Source organism: Fringilla coelebs (assembly GCF_963513975.1).
Source record: "Fringilla coelebs genome assembly, chromosome: 8".
NCBI classification, from domain to species: domain Eukaryota; kingdom Metazoa; phylum Chordata; class Aves; order Passeriformes; family Fringillidae; genus Fringilla; species Fringilla coelebs.
The window spans coordinates 18,289,082-18,309,801 of record NC_140066.1 but is presented as its reverse complement, the minus strand read 5'-3'; the positions used below and the strand labels follow the sequence as shown (position 1 = coordinate 18,309,801).

The 20,720-nt window shown below is 44.0% G+C and overlaps 1 protein-coding gene across 1 annotated transcript; it reads right to left on the bottom strand.

Annotated features, from left to right (window-relative positions):
• Positions 1-4,367: 4,367 nt before the first annotated feature.
• Positions 4,368-20,025, bottom strand: PKD2L1 (polycystin 2 like 1, transient receptor potential cation channel; the record flags this gene model as incomplete). Its single annotated transcript, XM_084210655.1, has 15 exons — positions 4,368-4,566; positions 5,544-5,691; positions 6,458-6,594; positions 6,825-6,942; positions 7,256-7,377; positions 8,118-8,216; positions 8,788-8,908; positions 9,885-10,066; positions 10,775-10,945; positions 11,315-11,543; positions 11,921-12,145; positions 12,923-13,179; positions 14,313-14,440; positions 15,770-15,883; positions 19,731-20,025. 15 exons carry the CDS (start codon positions 20,023-20,025, stop codon positions 4,381-4,383), a joined length of 2,532 nt encoding a protein of 843 aa, XP_084066781.1. The 3' UTR covers positions 4,368-4,380.
• Positions 20,026-20,720: the final 695 nt, after the last annotated feature.

Genomic DNA, 20,720 nt, shown 5'->3' with positions numbered 1-20,720 from the left:
CTGCTGATAAACTCTGAATACTGATAGTTGTTTCCTGATGTTGCTCTTTTCTTTCTAAGGACTCCTGTCAGGGCGTGTCTGTAAAACATGCAGGGGCAGGGCAGCCTCCAGCTAACAACCTTCGGTGCTAGTCTGACCAGGCAGCAGCAGCTCCAGGCTAATAATAGCACTCACTAGGAACTTTTCACAAGACTGAAAAAAAACGAGCAAAACCTGTACAAACCCTTTTTACAGGTTGTAGGGAGAATTCTAACCTGCCTGAGATAGATAAAGCTTGCAACAAGTCCTGAAGTGTGAGGGTGTAGTATCGTCAATTACCTATTGGAATCCATGGATTCTTCTGTCTTTTCTCTGTCACCACGAAGGGAATGTTTCTGTATCTCATTTTCTTTCACTAAAACAAATGACAGATTTATTTCTGTCCATTGAAAACGGAAGAGAAGGGACGGTAGGTGCAAAGGGTTGTGAGAAGTGCTGACTGACATCTACTGGTAAACCAGAACAGGCTGATAAGGTAACTAGAAGCTTGGCTGCATTTGTAGGGGGTCGGGGGATTTATGTGTTCCTTTTAAACATGAAAAGTTAGGCTTGCTCATTGTTAAGACTCTTAGCATCATGTTCTTGGACAGACACGACCAGGAGCTTTCCATGCTCATGGCCAGAGCTGGTTGGGGCTGCTTATTGCCAGTGCCTGAGCCTCCTCTCAGACATGACTGCCATGCCCTTCCCTGCACATATCCATGAATCTCACTCTACCTCGCTTGTACTTTGAACTCATGGCTAGGACACCTCTTCCTTCCCCCTTGGCTCTGGGTCAGGAGCACACACAGCACCTGCCAGAGTGGGCCTCAGACTACATCCACTGCTAGTGCCAACATAAATAACAGTGATAACCGCTGATACCTCTTCAAAGCACTTTATGCTTTTCCAAACCTCTTCCTAAAGATTTTAACCACTTCAAGGCACAGCTGGCAGAGTGCAGTTTGGAAGGCTACCCTCTACAGATTGAAATAAAACACGATCATGCACCTTTTTTTTTTTGAGGAACAAATATTTTACTTTACCCATCAGACACGTATCATCTAAGTAATATCAGCTCCTGAGGGGGGGCCTGACAACATGTATTTGAAAAGAAAAGCTGTATGAACTTACCATTTGGTGTATTGATGTTATTTTTTCAGCCAGCTTGAAAACACAATTGACAATTGCACAAAGAACAGACAAGGCAGAGTGGCATAAAAATGTACAAGAAATATGAGATTAATGCAGGCACATGCCAGGAACAGAAGCTGTTTTACACTGAGAAGCACTAGCACTACTAAAATCACACCACAGGGGAGAGTGGTCTTTCTGCCAGGAAGGGGGAAAAGAGCTGACCTGGGAGATCACTACAGCCTGCAGTTCTTGTCTGATTACAGCCAGAGCTGGTTTAGGGCTCCTCAACATGGCAGGCTGACTGCTGTCCCCCAAGTCCAAGGGAGAGGAAGCTGCCAGGCTGTCCTTGCCAGAGAGGAAGGGAGAGCTCTGGCAAGCTGGGCTAGAGTCTCCTGCATTTACCAGAGACAGGCAGACATCTCTCACAGCTGCAGTGGCCTGTGGAGACTCCTTCCTTTACAGGGGAAAACTGGCTTCCCAAACTTCAGGCATGAACAAACACTGCATGTGAACATTACCATTTTGCTCCTGCAGCTGCCCTACAGAGCAGACTCAGTGCTTGAGAGCTGGTTGTCTGATGCTCTTGGTCACAGTCCCATGGATCTGAGTTCAGCTGTCACACCTCTGCACTTCACCTGCCTTCCCTGATAGCTATGGGAGTCCCTGTGCCAAAAGGAGCAGAGGGTTATCTTCTGGTGTGTAGTGACAGGCAGGGCTCTTGCACTGTGCTGCTGTGGCTGCAGCACCCCTGCCTCAGTGGAGGTTATCTGTGGGGCTGCTCTTGGGGTTTGGCACAGCTTAGGAGGGGAACAGAAAAGAAACACTGAGTGATGCCGAAAGGGAGGTTCTGAGTCACCTTCTCTGTTGAGCAGAGCCGCTAAACAATGCTCTCCCTTGTGAGAAATCTGAGGCTTTGTAAAGCCAAGCTTTACAGATAATAAGTTTTACCTTAATTTTCTTGGCAGAACCTGATTTCAGGCTCCTGTTACCCTCACAGTAGTTATTTCTAGGTTAAGAAGCTCAGCCTCAGCCAGCAACATATCTTACGCTGGCTACTAGCACAGGTTCAGCCACCTGAAGCAGACAACTGCTGCTTGGATCTCTCCCAAAGTGCCAGACTTAGTTCCTAAAAGATCAGCATCCCGAGCATTTGATATCTGTGCAGTAACACAGACTCAGAATCTCATCCAGTAATTTGAGTCCATGGAAAAGGCAGACACTTTCAGAGACCTCAAAAGAACAGCCATTTTTTTTCTTGCTTTGCAGTTATGCCTTGGTACTTGTAGTCTTGAACCAGGATCTAAAACAAGGTCTTACAAATTAATTTGTAAGAACCTTCCTCTGTGCCTTTCAAAACACAGAAGACCTGATGAATTGACTACAAAGGGCTGTGTGCACTATTTGAGCCCATTATAGTGCACATAGTTCCTCTGTTCAATCACAGTTTAGCTTATGAATTTTCTGTCTAATTAAAATTTGGAGGGCTGAAAAAAAAAGCCTATTTTAGGAAGTTCTCCTGACAGGCTGTTTTCTTCTGAATAAGATAATAGCTTCAATGCAGAGAGGAGGAGGAAGTAAGCAACACCGCTGTTCTGTTTTCAGCCAGGAAAGCTGAAGGTTTTGCTCAATTCTGAATTCACTGGAACTGGGACTGAAGAACCATGACAAATATCTCACAGTCTTGTCCCCAGCAGCAGGACCAGCTGATGATGGGAAGTGAGTCATGAGACCCTGCAGTTCCTGCCTCCACAGCTCCTGTTTGAAATCTAAGCTCCCTGTGGGCCGGGCAGCAAGCTCCTTCTCACAGCTTCTGCCGGGCCCTTGTAGCTGAATGACAGCCTCCTTCAATTTACCAAGACTATCTTGTGGCTGTGGCAGCCCTGAAACCTGGGTCATCTGAGGACAGGGTTCATCCTGAGGTCCTTCAGGCACTGCCAAAGAGACTTTCCCCAGAATGCAGCGACACATCCATCTTAAAAAAGGTGGCAATACAAGATGCACCTGCACAAGGTCCCAACTGAATCTGTCACTGCACAGCACACTAAACAGTGTAGCACTAATGAGAACTGGCAGTGGTCTGGTATAGATCACATTTCTACTGGCTTTAAGCCTACAAAGCCTATTTAAGGTTAATTATTACAGAATATTACTCATTAAGGTATTTGAAATATATTTACAATGGCCCTGTAATAGCAGCAGTAGCCTGCACAAATTACAAGGAAAGAGAAGCCTCATCAAACAGAAAAATGCTTGGAAAAAAAGTATTTTGCATGTGATGAAAAAACTGACACTCGTTTTCACAACATTCTTCAACACAAATGGTGTCAGCACCCATAACTGCAAATTTGTTTCCTTGACAAAAACAAGAAGTGCTCAACTTCATAAATGGGATACTAGTTTGCAAGATGCAATAACCTTGAGATGCAATTTAAGGAGTGTGAAAATAAATGACAGATTTCTTAATGTCAACAGCTATGTTAGAAAACATATAACCAGAAGTTTGTTCCCTAACACTCAGACCTAGGACTCCACCAACTGCTTCTCATTTTAGAATATTTCAGACTTTCTCCCAATTACACTGGTGTCAGCTCTTATTGTATCTCATTGTTATCCAGAGTTAAGTAGTAACCTCTTTCCTCAACACCTGAACGTAAGGTACAGAGAGGGTTACCAAGGAAATCTGGAAACAAGCTACAGTAGAACAAAACTGGCTGTAACCAGGTGGAAACAACTACATTTCTTCTTCCCATTTCACACTGGTGATTACATTCTGCTTTCCTTACATGACAGCTGTATCTTTCTCCTGCAGACCATCGTGTCTTGGGAACAAGATGCAATATGCTTATCTGGACACAAACGGTCAGAGTTCTAGGGTCCCTACTTTTTGGGGAAGGCTAGATAAGCAAAGTTGGGCCAGCCTGTTGAGAGGCAGAAACCTAACACATCACCTAGTGCCAAATTTCACGTCTTCCTGAGATATGGGTACAGGGGAGAAGATGAAGAGCAACAGAAGTTCTAGCTCTATGACGTTATACATCATTACACTGGAGAAGAACATCCCTGATTTTTCACATTAAGAATTCCTGGCAACAGTGGTGTCTGTGTCCAGCTCTCTGGATTATCCTAATAGGGGGGAGCAACTGACAGTTGCAACTTGGTACCATGGCAGCCAGACTGGGAGCACTGGGCTGTTGAGCACTGCTATAGAGGTGCACATCAGACTGGTTAGAGGTTCTTGGGCACCTGAGACCCCAGCACACTTGACTTGGGCAAGATGCGATAGACCCCATTTTGGGAAGAGTTGCCACTCGGGTTGTTTCTCTGTATGTGTTCCATCCCCCAGCTTTCTGCTTCTTTTCCCAGCTGGTCTAAGCTCTGGGGGTGCAGCTCTTCCTGACTGACTTCTTCCTCCTGTGAACAAGAAGAAAGTGTGACCTGCAATGTCAGCAAGCTACCAAGAAGTCTAGCAGCACTGTAGGAGAGAGGCAAGTTGTGCATGATACTAAAATATCTTCCCACATTCTCTCAGAAATTAGAACAAGCCTGCCTGTCTATTGAAGATCCAATACACTGATGAATGCACATTCAAGCTTTAGACAAAGAAGGAGAGATTCATCTCTTTCCATCCTTTATGAGCACCTTCACAGAAATGCTGTGGCACAGCAAATCTGCAAACGAACACTTGCATAAGATTTTGTGCATGTTCACAGGAGTAGGACCTCCCAAAACACTCTTTCAGATGCAAAGGCATAGCAAGACTACTCTGCAAAAGGGAGACTTCTTTCTGACTCTGCTAGGTCACTTTGTGCTGTTTGGCTAGTCTCATTATTGAAGCCACAAAACCATGGAGTAGTACTCCCACATGCCTTGCTGCCTTTCACTTTAAAGCTGAAGATCCAAAATACACTGGTTGACTCAATATGGGCACTCTTTTGCAAAAGTCACAGTGATAGGCTATAAGCACACAGTTGGCCAATCTTCCACCACACATGTGATAAATAATCCACAGGCAAAATGTTAAGATCACAGTCCACAACAGCCATGAGCTGCTCTTGCTGGAAAGGACAGTGATCATTTTAATGTCTGAGGATGAGCAACTAGAAAGCAACTGATGACAGGCAAATTTTACCCACTGCCACAGGGCTGAGGCTGGCCTCAAAGGAGCCAGAAGGTGTGTTTAAAGGTGTTAGGGTTAACTGTGGGGACATGAGAACAAGAGGCTTTATGTCATTTTGGTTAAACAGAAAAGGATTGATCATACACCCTGCCCAATCCTGTTTATCTTAAGTCAATGAAGATTGGAAAAGCAAAGATGATACCAGGCCCTTTCTCCCAGCAGAACTAGTCACCTGATCTGAACCTGGTTCAAATGCTAACATTGAACCAACCTTGCTAACATCACCCAGTGGTTTGCCCAACAGATCTTTCCTTTTCAGCTCTTTTCCTTCTGGCACATCAAGCTTGTTCACCACTGCATCAATCTTGGAGCCAATGCTGTTTATGGACTGTTCCAGCTGCAGCACACGATGCAGGAGGCTGAGGGAGACACGGAGAGCATTTGTAAGCTTTTTCTTGTGATGAGTCAAGGGATTTGCTGCAGACATCTCCCAGAGACCTCAAATAGAAGTGAATGCTCCCAAATCACTGATTATGTCACCTACTGGTGACATAACTCCCTGCCACACTGTGTTTTCATCTGTAATCAGTGGTTCTCTTTAGGATGGATCCCAGCCTAGACACAGCATAATTCCATTATTAAATATTGCACCTGCCTCTCCTTTGATATGGCCCTATGTGGTTTGCTGTGTTTCTCAGTAGCAGAATCAAGATATACAGATTCACTTTGCTGTGTTTATCCCATGCTCCTCCTATGGAGGAAATAGCCAAGTGTTATTCTTGGACCTGAAGGATAAAGGCCAACTAGGCTATAAATCAAGGATATTTATTGCTACAGGACCTTCTGTAAAGGTATTAGCTTTCCCTGGCCCAGTCATTTGGGCCACCTTCTGACCTGAAACATGACAGCATATTGCTTGTGGCTAAACAACAGCTACAGAGGTTATTCAAGAGGCAGAAAGCAAAATTTCTTAACTCAGTCTTTTACAGGAAGAAGTAAACTACATCACTAGAACAGTCCCAGTTATGCCCTGACCTGCTTATTTACACATGTGCAAGATAAAAGGGACAAGATTTTACTGAAACTGCTCAGCACCACTGTAAAGAGTTACATCAGGGAAGGAAGCAGCAGGAAATTGGACCCCCCATTTGCAGAGTGTTTAAACTACAGACAGCACAAACATACACTTGGAACTCTTCTTTGGAGACCCAGGTGGCCTTATTGGTGTGGTTATTCCTTGTTTCCATGTAGGTCAGATTCTCATCCAGGTTGTTGTCAGCATAGGATTTCCCCAAATTTTCAATCTCTGTATTTAGAGCAACCTGGAAAACAAAAATTCCTTCAAGTATGGATACTAACTCTGTGGCTGGCTTTACTGTCAATGACACAGAGCTTCACAGGCAACCATACACTCATGCTGCATGCAGGTAGAGTTGGAACTACATTTTAGTTGCCCGCTTAGTTTATACCATAAACCCAAAGATTCCTGAGGCCACTTTGCAGTGATGTCTGCCAAAACAGAAGATTTTTTTTCCTTGCCCATTTTTTTTACCCTTTTTGCCTCTAAGTCATGCTTCATCTGCTGTTGCTCCTCTTCATCAAGGATGTAGTTGCCATCTTTGTCAAATCTGGAGAAAGCTGCTGTGATCTCATGGTCTGCATGGCCCAGTCTGCAAAAGAATAGAAAGAGAAAGCTCAAAGCATAGAATTATACTGTTAAGCTGTAACAGAGTGAGAATTTTGAAATAAGTGTATTGTTTCCTCCTGCCAGTGATAAACCTAAACATCCCAAATGGGCAAGAGATAGTTACACAAAACTGTTCAGAACAGGTAATTAAATATTTGAGGAAAGAGGCTTTTTTAATCTTAAATTGCCCAGATCTGAGCTAATCTCTCTCCTTGTCTTGAAAAGCAGAAAACTTAAATTACCTGTATTACTAAGATAAAAAACTAAGTGGACATCCCTCAAACTGACTCACTCACTCCTTCAAGCTGTTCTTGAAGTCTTCAAAGTCTAGTTGTTTTGTTCCATTCTGCAGGGCTTTCTGCACATCAGAAATCTGCTCCTTCTTCAGCTTCAGCCTCATGAGTGTCCGGTTGTAGCTCTGTGACCGAAGACACAGACACAGAGTCATGCACACAGAACAGTGAAGAGTGTAGAGCAGAGTGGGCAATGTGATACAGGGGAGCATATGCTAAGTAATAGCAAGAGTTTTCAAGCTTTCCACAAGCAAAAAATAAAGCACTGCTGTATGTACCTCATCTCCAAACCCGAATCACACCTTCAGAGTGACACTGACATGCTAACCCTCTGCTTTTCTTACCCCAGTTCTTCCTTTATCTGATTTCCCAATGCATCAGCTGTTTAAGATATTGTCTCAAATACTATTCCTTGTAGAATATTGGTCCCACAGCAGAATTGTGACCTTCTAGAAGCTTTTCTGGAATTTGCCCATGGGAAAGACAGATTTAACCTGCTAGAATTGTGCCACTGTAACAGGCTCACCTTAGCACAGCAGAACTTGCCATGTTATCGAGCAAAGTACATTTTATGAAGGACTGAAAGAGCTTTGTCTAGAGACCATACTGGGAAGAAAAGACTCTCAGAAACACTACATCAAGTAACAGGATTCACCCAATACCTGCTTTCTCATCTTCCCATTGCCAAAGGGTTTGGGAGCTTGATTTATCCCAGAAAGGAATTGTGACTCTTGTGCACACAAAGAAGGGGGCTCTGGAGTTGGCAACCATGATTTCTCTCTAGTAAATTCCACTTAAGTCAGGGACTTCCAAAAAATGCTTCATGATTTAGCTAGAAAGTAGTGCACCTTTCATTATTCATCACCTGCTTCAAGATGTCAGAGAGCTGCAGCTCATCCTTCTGGCTCGAAAGCTCCTCCTTGACTTCTGAGTAGGTGTCATTGATGATGGCTAGAAACATGTTCTAGGAAAAGGGGAAGAAATGAGATGAATATGCATGAGACATCATGCCTGCTCCAGCAGCTGAAGCAGCAAGAAACAGACACAGATGTGCATGACTCAGTTAAGCAAGGAGTTGTTTCCCTATGGGATATCTCTTGGGCAAATTAAAGAGGGCCGAGAAAAGGCCTACTTCAGCCACACCGTGTTTTCTAAAGTTTTTGCAGTTAAAGCAGTGGCTGAAAGTATTTGAGGTGGGAACAAATGTACTACCTTTGCTAGTTTCTCTTGCAAAATTTTAGGTTACGTATGGACTCCTGACACTGGGTGTTTAACCTGGTTATTATGAGAATCCCTCTGCATCCATTGCCTAGGAAGCCAGTCAGTTTCAGTCTTCACCTTAACAGATGTCACCCTAAATAATCAAATCCCCAATTGTAGTAACACACTCTTTGCCTACTGTGGTCTATTTGCACTGCAGAGCTACTGTAACTGAAACTCCTTTTCTAAGCATTTTCACCTGACCCAGGGATTGTCAGGAGGGGTCTCTCAAACACTGCTTTCAATACAGGGACAAGGAGGACTTCGTTGCTTACCAGAAGCACGAAGAAAACAAAGAACACATAGGTGACAAAGTAAAGAGGCCCGAGGACCCTGTTGGCATTGTCAATGGAATTGTAGTCAAAATCACCAAGAATGATCCGAAACTGGGTGAAACTGAAGGAAAGAAAGAGCACAGGGTCACACAAAGGCACACGCAAGCAGTCCTGAGGTGAACCTGAACCTCCCTGCAGCCCAAATGGGCGCAGGCACAAACTAGAGCAGGCTCTAAGTCACTCCAGAGTGGCAAGTTAAATACATCCATAGTATTTCAGGACTGAAGCAACCTGATCTGGCTAGATCAAGAGGAAAATAAAACATGGCTTCCACACAAATTCAGGTTGTCCAAAGTGTGTTTTGGTATAAATAGCAGTCAAAGACAAAACAACCTGAATTTTCCCTAATTAAAGGCATTTGACTCAACAAAGCCATCTCTTGCAAGAAAATTTGTGAGACTCTGGAGAGCCGTTAGAACTGGATAGTGCTCTTCAGCTTTTTGTAGTTCATAGCCCCTGTAATGATGGATGTTTAAGTGTATTGATCCTAAGCCTCCTCATCTCTGTTTTCTCTTGTAGACTCTTCAAAGGCAGGACCTGGGTGCCCAGAGGCCTGTGGGACACGAGCTGAAAACCATTGCTGTAGCAGGTACCTCCATTAACATCACACATTACTTGAGCAGGCCCATGGACTGCAGGATTGTCTGAGATGGGATTTTAACTCACTTCCCCAACACTCCCTTCTATGTGTGCTCATCCACCCACAGGCCATCCTCCATCTCAGATATATTGATCAGTATCTGTGGGACTTCTGTGGAAATAAATATCCTTACCAATACCCACCATATCTCTTGTCCTTACTGACAAACACCAGACAAACAGAAATCTGCCTGTAGTTTTCTTACTGTGTTTTTTTGTCCATTAAGATGTCACAGCCAGAAGTCTGTGAGCAACTTATCAACTATTGTGGCTTTATTACAATGAGATACAACAGGTGTCTGATTGTCATTGAGATTTGCAACTGGGGGGAAGAGTGGGAAGCAGTTAAAATTATTTTGATAAAATTACGGAAACACGGTACTAACTTACACACTTACATGCATTTAACAAAGGTACTGAAGTTTTCCACTTGTGTCCCAAAAAGAAGGTAACCCAGCTGAGCATAGGCAAAGAAGACAATGAAGAACATAATGGCAAAGCCCAGGATGTCCTTGGCACAACGTGCCAGCGTGGAGGAGAGCTGGGTCATTGTTTTGTTAAAGCTAATGTACTTGAATATCTGCAGGACGGAAGAATGGGAGAAAGTTAGGCCAAACCATCAGCTAGGTCAGTCTCTCTCATGCATGCTCATGCTTACTAAAACAAGAGGCTCACTACAGGACCAAAGTACTGAAGAGGAAGGTGGGTAGGGAATGGTGGCCTAGTCTTCAGGACATTTATCCCAGGTGTGCCACCATCCTTCTCTGGGTTCATAAACATATGGCTTTGTTCCCTTTGTCAAAGCAAAATATAAACAGGGACTGCTAGAAAGACAAATCTCTTAAGGCTGATGAGGAGCCCCTTGGTGGCTTTCCTCCACACCAAGATGCTTTAGTTGAAATGCAAAGTCCGTGTCAACAGATGAGTCATTTCCAGCTCTTGAATGATCGTCATGGAAAAAAACATGGTTTTCAGATTATCCTCAAGATTACCAAAATAGTATAGGATGGACAAAGTTACATGGCACTCAGCATTTTCTAAAACCACTTTTACACCACAGTGTCTGAGCTCATATCCCTGACTGTTACCTCTGAATAACTGACCTCAGAATGCAGGGTGAAAAGTTGCCCAGATTTACTGCAAAACAGAGCCTGTGACTTCAAGGAAAATTCTCTGTTCTATAGGTATTATACTCATTTACTCAGAGGAATGGAAGAGACAACCCTGAAGCTATCCAGAAGGAGAGGCCTGACTGGAGACCTGGCACCTCCCAGATCCCCTACAGTACCTTGATCCAGGCAAAAAATAAGTTGACTGCATTCATATTGTTGTACTGCGTCTGCCAGAATGCCAGGAACTCAAAGTCTGCGTAGGTGTTGGGGTGTTCCAGCAACTCGCCCAGCAGCCTGTTCACCTCAGTGGTGCGAAAGATGTGGAACCCAATGGCAACAATGGAGAGCTGCAAAGAGGAAGAGGAGCAGTCTGCAGTAATCACTGTTCCTGTGCTTTCCATGGAAATTAAAATGTCTCAGAACTCATTGCAATCCCACTTCAGAGCTGCAGTCTAGTGGTAGTCTATGAAAGTACGGTCTTGATGTGCTGAATGATACCCTGACTTCACAGGCTCTTGGGCATCTCTAAGAATTTTCTCCTAGCAGTTCTTCCAGACAAGAGCATGTGTCCATTTACTCTGCTGTTCATTTTAGTATTAGAGCAAAACATGTGCCAGTTCTTGTCTTATCTAGACTAATTTCCACTTTTCTTCATTTATTTTTGCTCTTACACATCTCCTCCATTCCTCCCCCAAAAAGTATGCAAGGATCCTCACCAGAATAACAACCACATCCAGAATGTTCCAGATGCTGGTGAAGTACTGAAACTTGTGGATACGGAGCTCCAAAGCCTCTTCCACCACGTAGTAGAAGATGAAGACACAGAATACAATTTCACAGGCAACAATGAAGAAGTCCCATGTGCTGACATATCGTATAAGCTTCACTGTCCGGATTTGCCAGGAGGGAATGGCACCACCAGTGGCTGGAAACTCAACCACTAACCTTGAAGGGGACAAAGAAACAATTTCAAACTAGGGGATGGAAGCTCATAATTTTGAGAGGCATCAAACTTGAGCATGAGCTATCCACTGGACCATGAGTGGAAGTGTTGTGTATGCGTTTATGCAGCCCTATCTCTGCTGCTTCACTGCCTGTGATAGGACAGGGTGAAAGGTGACAAGAAGTGTGACTGGTTATTTCAGGAAGACCAAGACTTCTCACTAAACCATACAATTTCTACTGACATCACTCAGTAGTAGTAGGGGGGTGGTCACCATCCCACTGGTGGACCATAATAAAACATTTGCATTTTAAGAAACAAATTGAGGCATTGAGGAAGATGCAAGAGGCTGAAGAATTTTCATCTGGACTCAGCTTACCTCAGAACACAGAACAGGTTGATATTTGCATTATACACAGAGAAATCAATAAAGACAACTCGTGTTCCCCGATCCAGCCACAGTTTCTCCTTCAAGACCTGCAGGGCTTCAGCACTCTCTTCCCTGGTCATCTTGAGGTCTATATAGTATCCTCCCCCACTGTAACTGGTTAGTCTTCCCCAGTGAGATGAACCACCCAGCTCCTCCTCAGAATGGTACCTCCATCTGCAACAGACAAGGCACAAAGAAAGGTTTCACCTGCCCAGGCTTGCATATGGCCTTGTGCCCTGGAAAAAATATTTCTTCAAGGGTCAGAGCAGTTTTCAATTGAAGACCCTACATAATACTGGTAGCCATCATAGTTACTTTTCTGGTTTAGTGCCTCCCAGCAGTGACACAACATGATTTGCAATACTATGGAGGGAAAATGCTGAGGTTTGTTGGCTATATCAGTCTTGTTTTCATAGGGGTTATTCTCAGGATCTACTCTATTACCTTCTACCACATCACACACAACCATCTGCTTAGAATGCTCTTGTTTTTCCTAATGAACAATAGCTTCTCATTCATGGATCAAGATTCATGCAGTGAGCAGAGATATTTAACTGCAGCTACCTCAACAGGTTGTCAAGATGAAAGGGATGCATTTCCTTTTCTCTGGCTCCTGAAATCCCAGAGGAAAGCAAATAGTAACTCGCCAGCTAAATGCCAGCTTGCCATTTGATGGATCTGGCCCCAAAGGTGTTTATTTATTCTCACTCTCTTAAAAATAGGCAACAATTTCTTCTATATTCCCACTGGATTTTTTCATGGCTTTCCCAACATGAAAACTCATTCCGTTGTGCTTCCCCACAAAGAGACATTATTGATAGACAAAAAGGACTTTCTGCCTCTGACTGCAAGGGTAATTTCAGCCTTATGTGAGAAACACACCCCAGCATCTTGCAGCTCAGCAGTTCTTATTTGAGCTAGAAGAGACTAATTTGGACTAGATGTACTTACGCCGTTCCATTGATGAGCCCAAAGGAGACCCTTTCCTCCTTGTCTTCAGAGTACACATCATAGCAGCCCGAGATTTCCTCCTTGAAGTCATCATGGACCACACAGGAGTTGTTCTTCACCTTCAGCTGTCTCATGCGTGGGACGCCCAGCAGCAGGTTCTCGTAATAGATGTGTGACTGCGTGCTGTGCGCCGCCAGCGACTCGTTGTTGTACCACTTTGTCCAGTACAGGTTATCCAGCAGGGGACCTTGTGCATACTGCAAAGGAAGCAGAGGGAACCAACTCCTTTGTAGCTCACACATCAGAGGAATTTTCTTAGTCTGGGATTGAGGTAGTGAGATCTGACCCACCCCTCTCGGGTCCCCAAGAGGGAAAGTAGCAGAAGTTTGTGTTGCATGTATCTTAAGGAGAGGGAAGACCAGGGCTGGTGGTAGAGGAGGGATGCTGGGCAGCAGGGTCATTGTTGGTTTCTCACAGGCCTCTAATGTGTCTGTGGCACCTTCTGTGTCTAATGAAGAGACAAAAGCCCTACAAGTCTCTTTGTCAATTCTACTTCAGTCAGCACAAGTCTCAAGGAATTGCCTTGGCACAAGTTGTGAATGACAAAAAGTGCGTGTGCCAGTGTCCTGGAAACAGTGGTGTGGAAACAATAGGGCCATTGTTTGCTGGAGTGTTTTAATATGACAGAAAAGGCAACTCTAATTGACAAATAACTTCTGGCTGTCAGAGATAAGGGGTTGCAATAACTCAATGGCCTTCACTGAGGCTCTTGTTATTCTTTCACCCATTCTTTGACAGAAATATGTCAGACCCCAGATGTTTGTCCCCTTTATTCTCGTTGGTAAGTCACAGCAAATTTTAATCCAGCTCCTTCCTAAAGAAACTGTAGATTAGACAAGCCCAGGCATGAATTACAGGCAGGTTAATTTTTTGATGTTCTCAAAATGCCATGAAAACAGACATAGGCTATAAGACACCAGCTTGAAGATACTGAATTCTAGGATTCAAAGCTACTTGTGTCACAAGGAAACCTGAAGTAAATCCCTTGGCTTCTCTAGGCCAGTACTTCCTCTCTGTGCAATGAGCTGATACTTGTATCGCCAAAATTATTTTGTATGTCCTGCCTGTTTTACTGGGAAATGGACTCTTCTGGGAACACACAAAACTTAGCCTAGCCAGTATTCTGGGCACAGTGCTCAGGGATAAACTACACTTTAAATCAGTTAATATTTTGCATGCAAATGCTATTGTGACTATTGCTAGTAGCTGGCAAAAGCTTGTGGCAGCAAAATGTCTTGCTGAAATCACTACATAGTACTTCAGAGGGAACTAAATATCCCAGTCCAGCTGAGTTTCAGGGTTCCCCATGGCAGGCCAGGTTTGTACTCACCACCCAGAAGTCAGCCATGCTGCCGATGGACTGGAAGGAGACACGGCCGTCTGTAGAGGTCTGCAGGAAGAGCTCAGACATCACTTTGGTGTAGTAATAGGCATTGGAACTTGTCATTCCATATGTCACTAAGAGAACAAGAGGAGGGTCCTTTCTTATACCTGAATATTGGTGCCTGGTATAACTGTATTTATATATTCACTTTCTATGTACCTTATATTTTTATAGGTAAGCTGAACAAGACACAGGAGAATACATCTTAGGGTTTTTTAGGGATTTAAACTTATCTACTCTGTGTTGTAGATTTTAAACTGTCAGACTGACCAAATGTAAGAGTTAAGTAGTAAGAGAAGACCATTGGAGGATACAACTGAACACACTGGATAACAGTTTTTGTTCCCAGACAGAATTTCTGAGGGCAATTTTATTTCTCAGAACAAAGTCCGTGACCTATATTTTGAATTTCTGATGTGAAGTCGTGAAGGCACGAAGACCACCTTATTGTCCCAAGTGAAAAGCTCCAGGTAAGTTTTCATCTACCAAGAAACCCCAAGAGGAGCAGGCTCTAACTTGCGCAAACACGTTGTTTCAACTCTCCAGTGCTCCTTCCTTCAGGAAAACATCCATCATGGTGATTGCTAAGAACATGTCCTACTCTTGAAAGGACACCAGGAGAATAAAGCACCTGACATTCAAGACACACTCCCCCACACCTCCTGGATGAGTCAGTGTGTGACATGTACGTCTGTGTGCGACAACGTGTGCGTCTGTGTGCATCTTGGTTCTTTAGGAAGTGAAGCACTGTCTCCCTGGGCCAGCATGATAGTAACTTAGAGTGGTATTGTCTGTCCATCTCTGCTGCTGTTGGGTCCATGAAATATAACCCTCTTCACTGTCCCATGCCACAGGTGCTCACTGGCGATAACAAACGAACCTTTGCAGAACCAAACAGCCATTGTCCTAGTGACACAAAGTCCATATTAGCATTACCATTCAGCACAGGGACACATTTCATTCACTCAAGAACAACAGGGTGAGCTGCCATCTGCTTTATCGGCGCAGCCACCCATCCAGTCTCACAGGGGAAAACCTCCCTGAATTGTCTTTGGTACCAGGAAGTTTCTAGAGCTCTCTCCAGGGGTTGAGCATTTGCTGTGAAACTGAGAAAAGACTTTGGGCAGATGCTCCTAGGACTGTGGAGTCAGTGGCTGGAACTGATAATGCCAATCAGAAAGTACTGCTTAAGTCTAACCAACATCAGTTAGCATTGGTCAGTAATTTTACTTCTCTGTGCAGCATCAGTTCTGTATGTTAATGACAACTTCTTGCTGCTGTGAGCACCCATACAATAAATGTAACATTTGCAGCAGAGCAAGGAAGACTAATAATAAAATCTCCCATTATTCCCCTCATGCTGCACACAGAAATGGTGCCTATGAGATATGACAGCTACTTACAGAGACAGATGTCCACCAAGAACAGAACATAGACCAGCAGCTCTCGCAGGGTGGTCTTCACATACAGCTCCCTGTTTTCAGCTGTGTTCTCAGTCAGCGTAGTGCCCCACAGACCTGTTGGGTATAAAGAAAGAACTGTAGAGTTTTTCATGGCCATTCTCAAGGGCCATGTGAGGAGCTGTAGTCCTGTTCCAAAAAAGCGCTGTCAGGAGTTGAAGTTTTGTGGCTTTTCAAGTCCAAACCACTTTTCATTTCAAAACTTGACCTATAAAAATTTGCTAAGTACCCCTAAGAGGAACCATTCCAGCATGAATAAAAAATTTTTAGCTAACAAACACTGAAATATACTGGCCTTTTATTTTGCTAAATCACTATCCAGTTTTATGTTTCTTCTGTTTCTGTTCATTATAGCCTGATCTTTTCCTGACTGTGTTTTAGCTTACTCTTTGCAGAAGTTCAGTCTTTGTCACAAATGCTCTTGAAACCATAATATTTCATCTCAGTTACCCATGTGCCAACAGCTGACCTTCTGAGAGGTCTTCCATTGCAGAACTGCATCTGGTGTTAGCTTTACAACTATTACTTCTTTTAGTGTATACTGAACGATTGGGCCCTAAATATTTGTCTCTTGCTTGCCTAAAAACTCTTGCAGTTTACTTGTCGGTCATAAAACTCAATCAAATAACTCAACTCGGTATTTTCAGCACAACATTTAGAGCCAAATTATCTTCAGGACATCTAACAATGGAGCTTAGCAGAATCCAATACACCAATTGCACCAGCTAAAGATCCTATTTCTTCACACAACTCATTAAATGTCACCAGGGTTGTTAATCAATAAAAGAGAAACACTTCCTTTAAAAGGAGCCTTGATATTTTGTGTTTGATGAACCACCTAATACCATTAGTGTATTTATTTGTTCTTTTTGTAATGGCTTTCTGTTGTGATTTCTGGAATGCTCCTGAAGTTGAAAGGCATAAGAACTTTCAATTGAAAGCCTAGTGATGAAAGCCTTGTCAATAATTGCCATGGTCTTGCTGCTTTCTGCAGCTCCTAGAGAGCTCAGCCCTGATTTCTATCCCCAGTAGGATGCAGCAGCCTTCTTCTTCTAAACCAAGATCAAAGCTGATCAAAGGCCCCACACTTGAAGTCGTCTCTGGCAGATGACAAACTTCTGTTTTGTCTGGAGTAAGCTAAAGTGTTCTAGTGGTCTGTGTGCATTTATCCTGTCATTTTGATAGCTCTTTGGCATCTCAAGAGATTAGAGAGTTTTCTGCACCATTAACTGCCATAGTGACCATTGTGCTGTTGCAGCATCTGCCATCACATCTGGGCAGAAAACCAGGAGCCTGTTCTGGACAATCCAGACCAGCAACAGAAATTACAGCCTGGAGATGGTCTGGATGAACTCCTGTGGAGGAGAAAGTATCATGTGATCTACAGGAATTTTCATAATGGACAAAAACATGGGGAAACAATTTGCCCCCTCTCTTCAGGTCGCTTTTAAATGACTACCTTCATCCCTAGATATTACTACACCAGAATCTTTTAACAGTTTTGTTTGGGTTTTTTTTTCCCATGAGCAGGGAACACCTACTATCCATATATTTAGAGCAAATGCACAGGACTTCTTTACTTTGAGAACAGAAGTGTACTCAGGAACACCTACGTTCAAGGAGACTCAAATATCTTCAATAACATGGTTCAGATTCTTGCCCAAAATGATACCTGGAGGACCATGAGGCTGCTCCAGTCCTTCCAGATTGCATGCAGTAGTTGTAATACCATATCAGCTGAGGTTTATTTTCAGCTATGTCTTTAGGAAACATGCCAGGGAAATCTATCACCTCATACATGAAGCATGCCCCCATCTGCGTCTCCTTTGGCACCACCTATGCCCTTGTGGATGCAGCTATTTTGGACATGACATTTGGAGTAGAAGGACTTAAGGCCAGAGGATATCCAGTCTTCCTTATGGCACCTTGAATGACCACCCAGCACTCACATGGCTGAGCAAAGAAAAAACAACAGGATCTAGAAAATAGGCTATGAATGCAATCCATTTATAAGTCTCACCTTTCTGATAGTTAACAAGTAACTGATAAGAATTACTGGCCACACCTGCATTATCTCCTGAGTATGCTTTTAAACCAGACTTGTGACTCAGGTGAGTGACTAGCTCACAGTCTCAGGTACAGCTGGAGATCCTCTTCCAAAGGCAGTGGGAACTGGGAATTCCTCATCAACAGCCATGTACCCAGATACCCAGCCAAGTCTGCCCATGGGCTGGCCATGAACCAGCAGAGGTGGCAGGAGGCAGGCAGGAACCAGGACACAGGGTTGCTTGGACACTGCTTAGAGAGGAGCAGTCCTGAGCAGTGGCACTAGGTGCAGCACCTACTCACTACTAACCCAGCACAGTAACTGATGAGGACAAGAAAAAAATCTTAATAGCCCAACTATTGCCACTAACTATGGACATGTAATCCCAGGAAATGTTTTTTAAGCAAAAACCCCAACCTCTCAAACTCTCATTGTCTAACTGATTTATATGTACTACTTCTATTTTCCATGTGAGACACCAAGGTGATTAAATGGAAAGGGAAAAGCCAGCAATGGAGAGGCAATGAAACATGATGAGCACCTAGTAAAGATAGAAAGGAAGGAACCAAAATCTTCAAGGAAAATGTCCCCAGTTCTGTGCAGACCTTTGGTCTGTCTGCACTGGCCTTTGCATTCCCAGCTTTGGTATTTCCTACAGCCCTTAGTGTCAGGACACACTGCTGCAACAGAAGAAGAAAATGATGCAGCATCTTGACAGTTACCATCATTTGCATGCTCCAAATTCAACTCTGGCAGCTCACAAATGGAAATTTGATGCTAAAGTATGGATATGTTTTTCCATTTTAAGCCTCAAACAATACCCAGAAGAAAGCATTTCAGAATAAACCAGGTAAATGGTACACTGCCTAAAGTAACCTGTAATTAGCTACCAAACCCACTCAGCACTGTTCCTTGGCCAGGAGAAATCTCTAAAGCCTCTGCTCTACTAATTCTATGTGAATTAGTAATGTTAGAGTGTAATGGCAATGACAAAAGCATTGATCCCAGAGGGGCTGTGCAATTCAGGACCAAGCTATACTGTTATTCACCCACTCATACTGTTGAAGGGTATGGCTCTGAGAAAGGTTCTTGCCTTCCAAGTGAGGAAAAAAAAGGATACATTGGCAAGAATATTTTTTTCCTTTGCTTTATCTTTCCTGTTTTTAAAATACTGGGATTTTATGCCTTCTATGAGAAACTGTTCAAATAAAGCCCTCACCCAGGACTGCATTCTGACAGGAGAGTTATCTCGCCCCCAGGGTTTTGTTTGCCTCTGAATAAGCCTATATAGTATTTCATTCCCCTTTGTCTTTTAAACTGGTAACAGCATCTCTTTCAGCTATCTTCAAGCAAAACATTATTTGATACATTGCTGTAATCCCCTACATTTCAGTCCTGACAGTGCTAGATTTTCTCTGGTAGATAGGTCTATCAGTTCTTATGTTGCTGTAGCACAGGGCCCAGTACCATTCTATCTAGAAAATGCACACAAAGACAGAATAGTCTCACCACCACAGTGATGGCTCCTAGGGATTCAGAGCACCTTAGCTCTGCCAACAGATTCACTGCATGACCTTGAGTATGGGACCCACTAAGTCCCTTACCCTGTAGTAAAGGTAACAGGACAGACCAAGAAGCTATAGCAAGGCACACAGAATGAGGATGCTCCTTTCAGGTCAGCCAAAGATGATCTCTGGAGTAATGCTACTGCATCTTGAACAGGTCCCTGGGCTACACAGACACTATGAGGTTTCTACCTTCTGCATCCCTTCTCTTCCACCTCTGAGGACTCTGAGGTGGAAGAAGAGCCATTGCTCTAAGGGCTAATAAGAGCCTTCTAATGAGATAGAGATTTACCTCGGATGCCTCTGAAGATGTAGAAGCAGCACTTGAGGAGAGGACTTGTCTTCCCATTCACAGCTTTGCTCTGTTCTTCCTGGTAGGGCAGTGGATCCACAACCTCTTCAAAATTCTCGTAGGGATTCTCCAGGACAGACTTGGGGTTGTAGATGGTTTGAATTTTCAAGGAGGTAGAGGGAGAACCACTATAAACAGGATTGTCCCAAGCTTTCTTCCCCACTGTCTCCAGTTCATGCACCTCTGATGCTTTAAGGTGGCTCTCGCCTCTGTTGTTTAGGTGAGACAAATTCATGACTACTCACTGCCAGCAGAACTTTTTAGCTGGAATTGTGACGATTGCCTGCCCAGACTGGAATTAAAAGTTAGCAGAGATACAATCAAAGCCAAACAGCTTGTCTGCCCCAGCAGCCAGGAGAGGGCACACCAGCAGCTCTCCACAGACAGTGAGCATCCTCTCTTTCTCTTATATCGGCTCAGCTGGCGACACCGATCAGAGGGGTGGCACTAGCCCTTGTTAGGAACCACCGTCAGCCCTATTATCCCAGTCACCCTGGGAACACCGGCAAGTCCAGGAGCGCTTCTCTGCTTCCCAGCGGCAGTGCCAGCCCCAGGCGCCGCCGTGAGAAGCGGAGGCTCGGGGAGCGGCCCCGGGTGCGGAGGGACCCGCACCTGCAGCCGAGGGCCACCGGGCAGAAACCCCCCGGGCAGCAGCGGCCAGGCGGCACAGCATCCTCCTCCTTGCTGATTGTAAAAGCAGGGGTGAAGCGCGGCAGTAGCTGTAGTGGTCGTTTTGGAAACCCGGGGGTGGAATCTCCTGTTTTCGCGGTGTTTACACAAGCCCTGCAGTGCCTGCCAGCCCTTGAGGTAAGCCTGATTAAAAATTAAAAAAAAAAAAAAAGAAAAACAAAAAGAAAAACAACAAAAAACACCACCACAAGAAAACCCACCACAAGAAAACCCACAAACACACACACATAAAACAAACCC